Source organism: Nicotiana sylvestris, chromosome 10, assembly GCF_000393655.2.
Source record: "Nicotiana sylvestris chromosome 10, ASM39365v2, whole genome shotgun sequence".
NCBI classification, from domain to species: Eukaryota; Viridiplantae; Streptophyta; class Magnoliopsida; order Solanales; family Solanaceae; genus Nicotiana; species Nicotiana sylvestris.
The window spans coordinates 67,483,850-67,491,444 of NC_091066.1; the positions used below are offsets into that span (position 1 = coordinate 67,483,850).

Here is a 7,595-nt window from a genome sequence, read left to right on the forward strand (position 1 = left end):
TGCGGGCGTGCACCGTGATAATTGTGACTTGGTCGATTCCATGGCATTGTATAGTGGTTCTAACTTGTTGATATCCGTGTTTTCACCATGTGATAAAGTAATTGAGCTGTCAATCATGCTAGAGATCATGTTTAGACTATATGCTGGTACTGTTGGGATCCAAAGTGGTTGTTTCTTGCTGTTGACTTACTGATTTTATTGATATTTCGTACTCAATCATATTTATTCATTGCATAGCATATCTCAGTTTCTGTTGTTATTTATTGATACATCATATCATCATGTTCGGGCTAGTTTCATGACATTGTGAGCCCATAAGAGAGACTGGAGAGATTGATGTCTGAGTGAGGCCGAGAACTTGATTATGAGTGACATTTATTGGATCAGGTAGGACTAGGCATTTAGTGGGTAAAACTGATAGCCCGAAAAAGAAAAAAGCTTATTGGGTTATTGGTATCAGGTTGTTGGGATAACATGTCGGTAACGGTTTAGTGTTATTTTACTATTGGTTCGGGTTTCAGTTTGCCTATTTTTATTAACGGTTTAATCGATAACCCAATAAACTTTATAAAAATATGATTTTACCCTTAGGTATATAAATTTCCAGTTATCCTAATTCTCTATCTACTATTGTAATTCTCCCAAATTTGTCATTCAATACATAGAGAAACAATGTTGTAAGGTTTATCATATCCTTTGAAAGGGTTACAACAGTCAAGAAAGTTTATATATTCTTTATACAGTACACATTATCCTTCATTACTTCTTCCCTCTGGAATCTAGATTGAGTTATCTTATTTGATAAACCGATACCGAATCGATAACAATCGATTACCGATAACCGATATCTTATCGATCTAGTTATTGGGTTAGAATATTTATAAACCAATAACCGATATTTCAAATTGATAATATTTACAACCGAAGCAGCCGATGCCCAACCCTAGAATTGGGTTGCACGCCACAGCAGCTATACTGATTTATGATAGCGCTTGGGCTGAAGAAGCCCCTCCGGAGTCTGCACACACCCCTAGTGAGCGTGGTTGATTATATTGAGGGATGGATCCTCCCTGGACATAGATCTTGTCCGAAGCATTATATACCTAGAGATGGATCTTCTCCATGGGCTGGATTGGCCCTACTCGGTACTGGGTGACTGATGGTCAGTGATGTATATATTCCGGGATGGATCTTTCCTAGGCTATATGGGCCATGTATAGTACCGAGTAATTGAGCATTTGAGAGTGAGAGCACATGAGGCTCTCAGCATGGTGCATCACATACGGCATGTGCATTGGCATGTAAAAGTAGATGAGTTATATTCTTCATATCATTTAGATTTTGTAATGACTTGACCGGTCTTTTCGCTTTTTAGAACCTTGTTCCACTAAATAAGACTCCCCATATGTGTTTTTACTATTTTATGACTTGCGGGGATGATTAGTTTGGGATTTGGCAGAGTTCCGGTTGAAATCGGAACACTTAGTTCCTTAAGTTAGCCTTAAAAGGCTAAGTTTGACTTTGGTCAACTTTTTGAGTAAACAGCCTCAAAATCGGGATTTGACGATTCCAATAGGCTCTTATGATGATTTCAGACTTGGACATATGTTCGGATTGGGTTTTGGATGACCCGGGAGCGTTTCGGCGCCTAATAGTGGAAGTTAGTTCCTTGAAGGTTTTTGAAGTTCTTTAAATTTAGTTTGGCGTATGTTTTGATGATATCGAGGTCCAAATGGAATTCCAAGACTGGGAATAGTTATGTAATGTCATTTAAGACTTGCATGCAAAATTTGGCGTTTTTTCGAGTTGATTTGATAGGAATCGGACTCGCGAAAGTATTTTTAGAAGTTTTTGAGTTCATGAGTTAATCCATGCATTTTGGCATCTGATTCGTGGTTTTTAATGTTATTTCAGTGTTTCAATCACTTGAGCGAATTTGTATGATGTTGTTTGACTGGTGTCGGTGTTTGGTGTGGAGCCCTGAGGGCTCGGGTGAGTTTCGCACGTTCGGGAGGGTGAGAAAACTTCAATGTTTCTGGTGTTTCTTGGCAGCTGTTACAGGTCTCGCAAATGAAAGAATTTGTTTGCATTTGTGAACCTTGCATTTGTGAGGAAGGCTTCGCAATTGCGAAGTAGCCTGAGCTGGGCAGTGTTCGCATTTGCGACTGGTCGCATTTTCGGCCTTGAAAGTGTTCGCATTTGCGACTCCTTGGTTGCATTTACGACCTTGGCAGTGGGAGCCTACGTTTGCATTTGAGTTTGTCGCATTTGCGAACTAGGTGTCGCAAATGCGACATCTCCGTCCTACACACAGCTCATTAAATGCGGGATTTAGACCATTTAGCTCATTTCCCTTCATCTCTTGGGCGATGAAGCTCTTGGAAGGGGGTTTTCACCTAGCACTTTGAGGTAAGTAATTTCTACACAACATGAGTTAAATACATAGATTATGGGTAGATTAACATGTAAAAATTAGTGAAATCAAGGGTTTAGATGAAAACCTAGGTTTTTGATAAAAATGGGATTTAACCACGAAATTTGTTATGGAACATAGGGAAAATAAAATATTTGAGTTCATGAGGTTATGGATAACAACTTTCTTCAAAAATTGCTATAATCCGGGCACGTGGGTCCCTGGGTGAATTTTAGGGATTCTTCAAATAGGCTTGGTAAATCACTTTGATAGTAAGAATACGAACTTTTGAACATGTGTTGATTATTTTATATAATATTTGACTAGTTTCAAGTCGTTTGGCACCTAATTGAGGGTTTTTGGCATAATCTTGGACCGGAAGTACGCTTTGAGACGAGGTAAATCTTTTTTCTAACCTTGTAAGAGGAATTAACCCCATAGGTGAATTAATTAATATGTGTTTCTATTTGTGGGAGCTACTTACATACGAAGTGACAAGAGTCCGCACGTAGCTACTAATTATGCTATTGTCCGAGTAGTCTAGGACCCATATCATGCTATATTTGCAATGTTTACCCCTACTTGATAACTTAATTGCTTAAGTCAAATTGAAATTTGATAAAAGAATTGTAAAAGGTTAAATTTCACTTACTTGAAGTTGTAAATGAGACACTTGACTGTTATTGAAAATTTGTGTTTCTTTGAAGTATTTTCTATTTGTGGAGCGGGCCGAACACCTCGGTAGCAGATAGATGCATCTATGGTTCATGTCGCTTAACCCTCGGCAGTGCAAAATTTAAATATTCTTATGTTGGATCAGGTTGTACGGCCTCAGCATAATTTGCGCATGATAAACCTTTGGAACTATTCATAATTGATATTGCTTCAACGTCTTGAAATATAAATTGTTAAATGATGAAAATAAATTTGGACTTAATACTTGTGAAATGAGTATTTACTATTTTCTGTTATTGAGTTTTCAGTATTATTCATGCAATCCATGCTTAGTTATAATTTTGGCATATTATTTTTAGAACATAGTAAGTGGCAAAGTCGACCCATCGTCACTACTTCTTTGAGGTTAGACTAGATACTTACTGGGTACATGTTGTTTATGTATTCACGCTACACTTTTGCACTTAAATATGCAGGATCTGAGGTAAGTGCATCTATGTATCAGTTCGGCGCGCATGTTTAACTCCTGGTACGAGACTACACGGTGAGCTGCCTTTCCGAGTCGTTCTGCAGCAACCGAAGTCTTTATGTTGTTGTTCTGTCTATTTTATTTTAGACAGTAGAGTAGTAATCTTTTGTATATTCTACTAGTAGCCCATACTCTTGTGACACTAGGTCTTGGCACATGCACTAGTAGACTTATGGTTTTGGTTTTTATTTCATGATTATAATTGCACTCGGTTTCTTTCGTGTTATTTATTTTATATCTATTATTTCTTAAATATTTTTAATTTAAGGAAAGTTTAATCACTTGAAAAAATTTATTTAAAAAGAGGAAATCACGTGGCTAGTTCACAGTTGGCTTGCCTAGCAACGACGTTAGGTGCCATCACAACCTATTTTAGAATTGGGTCTTGACAACATGGTATTAGAGCACTAGGTTTACGTAGGTCTCACAAGTTAAGGGCAGGCCTAATAGAGTCTTGCGGATCAGTACAGAGACGTCCGTACTTATCTTCGAGAGGCTATAGGGTGTTAGGAAACTACTCTTTATTCATCTCCTATCATGCAGTTGATGGTGTACTAAGTTTCTTCTCTTATTCTCTCACAGATGTTGAGAACGTGCACGAAAAACATTCCAGACCCGGGAGGGGCTGCTCCCCCTGCTGCTAGAGGCCGAGACAGAGGCCGAGACAGAGGCCGGGGAAGGGCACCAGCCTGAGGTAAAGGGCGAGGACGTCCTATATTTGCCCCAGTTGTATGACCAGCAGATCTAGAATAGGATCCCATTGTTGAGAAGCAGGGCGAGGTGCCCGCAGCAGAGCCAACCCCGACAGATTTCATGTCAGCACCGGGCTTTTAGGAGGTCATGGGTTGTATGTTGCAGTTCATGGATACTATGACCCATGCGGGTTTATTTCCAGCAGACCCATCCATAACTTAGGCGGGAGGGGAAGCAAAGACCCATACTGTTCAAGCTCTAGGACATGTGGCTATTGTATATCAGACCTCAGGTGCACTACCCATGGGCGGTGCCTGGCCAGTTGCAACAACGACACCTGAGCCTAGACCAGCTGCGGCCTGCGAGCTGCAAAAGCTATTGGATAGATGGACCAGGCTATACCCTCATGTCTTCGTGGGTGAGCGACATGAGGACCCCTAGGACTTCATTGATCGGTGCAAGGAAAATCTGCACAACATGAGGATATTGGAGTCTCATGGCGTGGGTTTCACTACTTTCTAGTTGGAGGGCAGGGCCCGTAGGTGGTGGCAGTCTTATCTTCTAGGCAGGCCAACAGATTTTCCTTCTATGACTTGGGACCAGTTTACACGCCTATTCTTGGACAGGAATATTCCATCCTCTCAAAGGAAAGAGTTGCAATTTCAATTTGAGCAGCTCCAGCAGGGTTAGATGTTAGTGACCGATTATGAGGCGAGATTCTCTAAGTTGTCTTGACATGCACTTATGATACTTCCTACTGAGGCGGAGCTAGTGCAGAGGTTTGTTGCGGGGTTGCACTCAGGTATTCAGACTACCATGGCCCGGGAGTTTGAGATGGGGACTTCCACCAGCTAGTGGTGGAGATAGCTCGAAAGATTGAGGGTTACCGTTAGAGGGGTAGAGAGCAGATGTAGTGGGACAAGATGGTCCATTATTCTGGAGAGTTTAGAGGTGCCCCAGCTGGGGGCAAAAGTTAGTTCATGAAGGGTCAACCCAGTAGGCCGACATATCCAGCACTACCTCCTCCTTGGGGGTGCTCCAGCACGACCCTATTTCAGCGCCATGTCGTAGAGTTCTTACCGCCCACCAGCTATTTAGGGTCCTTCTAGTGGGTGCTCAGGCCTCCAAGGTTCTTCCAGTGCCTACTTCATTGCTATGCCAGAGAGTTCTTGCCGCCCGCCCGCCATTTAGGGTTCTTCTAGTGGGTATTCAGGCCATCAGGTACAGACTTTAGGATAGCAAATCACCGCACCGAGAGGTTGTTTCAAGTGCAGGGATCCTAGTTATGTGCGGATGTTCTACCCCAGGCTTTGGGGCAAGGCAGTACAATAGGGTCCTCAACCCATGATTACTACACCAGCTGTCCAGTCACCCAGAGGGGGAAGGTAGGCGGGTAGAGTCCATCCTAGAGGTGGAGGCCAGGGAGGTCAGCTAGCTACCATTCAGTCAGGTAGAGGCTAGCCAGTCGGTGCTCCATCTAGGTTCTATGCTTTTCCGACCAGACCATATGAAGTGGCCTCAGATGCCATGATCATAGGTATTATTTCTGTCTGTGGTAGGGATGATTTGATATTATTTGATCTAGGGTCTACCCATTCATATGTGTCATCTCTGTTTGCTCATTTCCTAGATATTCCTCGTGAGTCCTTAGGAACTCCTATTTATGTGTCCACTCTTGTGGGCGATGTTGTTATTGTGGATTGGATCTACCGGCCCTATGTGGTCATATTCTGTGGATACGAGACTAGAGCAGATCTTTTGTTTCTTGATATGACCGACTTTGAGGTCATCTTGGGCATGGACTGGTTATCTCCATAATATGCCATCCTTGATTTCCATGCCAAGACTATTACCTTAGCGATGCTAGATTTGCCTAGATTGGAGTGGAAGGATTCGTCCGTCAGTACATCTTTTCGGGTTACCTCTTTTCTAAAAGCTCGACACATGGTCGAGAAGGCTTGTTTACCTTATCTAGCCTATGTTTGGGATACTACTGCAGAGTCTCCGGCGATTAATTCAGTGCCAGTAGTCCATGAGTTCTTCGATATGTTTCATTCTAATTTTCTAGGCATGCCACCAAATCGTGATATCAATTTCTGCATCGACTTGGCTTTTGGTACCCAGCCTATATCTATCCCACCGCACCGTATGGCTCCGAAAGAGTTGAAGAAGTTGAAGGAGAAGCTTGAGGAGTTTCTAGCAAAGGGGTTCTTCAGACCAAGTGTATCACCTTGGGGTGTACTAGTGTTATTTGTGAAGAAGAAAGACGGGAATATGCGGATGTGTATTGATTACCGTGAGTTGAACAAAGTTACCATTAAGAGTAAGTACTCGTTGTTGCATATTGATGATTTGTTTGACCAGTTGTAGGGTGCTAGGGTGTTCTATAAGATTGACTTGACTTCGAGTTACCATCAGGACTCGGATGTTCCGAAGACTGCTCTCTGCACTAGATATGGATATTATGAGTTTCTAGTGATGTCCTTCGGCCTCACAAATTCCCCCACAATGTTTATGTATTTGATGAAAAGGGCGTTCAGGACGTACATTGATTTGTTTGTCATTATCTTCATTGATGACATTTTGATCCACTCACGTAGGATGGAAGAGCACGAGCAGCATTTGAGATTGGTGCTTCAAACATTGCGAGAACAGAAGCTATATGCTAAGTTCTATAAATGTGAGTTTTGGTTAGATTTCGTAGCATTCTTGGGGCATGTTATATCGGGCAAGGGTATTAAGGTGGATCCCAAGAAGATTGAGGCAGTTCAGAGTTGGCCTCGTCCTACTTCGACGAATGAGATCAGGAGCTTCTTGGGGTTAATAGGTTATTATCGCCTGTTTGTGGAGGGCTTCTCACCTATTGCAGCACCTTTAACTAGATTGACCCAGAAGGGTGATCCATTCCATTGGTCCGATGATTGTGAGACGAGCTTTTAGAAGCTCCAGACAGCTTTGACTACAACACCAGTTCTAGTGTTACCTTTTGGTCTGGGGATGTATACAATGTATTTTGATGCTTCACGCGTTGGCTTGGGTTCTGTATTAATGCAGGGGGCGAGTTATTGCATATGCTTCCTGTCAGATGAACATCCATGAGAAGAATTACCTAGTGAACAATCTAGAGTTAGCTACAATTGTTCATGCTCTTAAGATTTGGTGGCATTATCTTTATGGTGTGTCATGTGAAGTTTACACTGATCATCATAGCTTACAATATTTTTTTAAGCAAAGGGATCTCAATTTGAGGCAGTGTAGATGGTTTTAGTTACTGAATGATTATGA

At 41.9% G+C, this 7,595-nt stretch overlaps 1 protein-coding gene across 1 annotated transcript; it reads left to right on the forward strand.

Annotated features, from left to right (window-relative positions):
* Window positions 1-6,818: 6,818 nt before the first annotated feature.
* On the forward strand, window positions 6,819-7,250 carry LOC138879463 (uncharacterized mitochondrial protein AtMg00860-like). The gene has a single exon (XM_070159074.1). It carries the CDS (start codon window positions 6,819-6,821, stop codon window positions 7,248-7,250), a length of 432 nt encoding a protein of 143 aa, XP_070015175.1.
* Window positions 7,251-7,595: the final 345 nt, after the last annotated feature.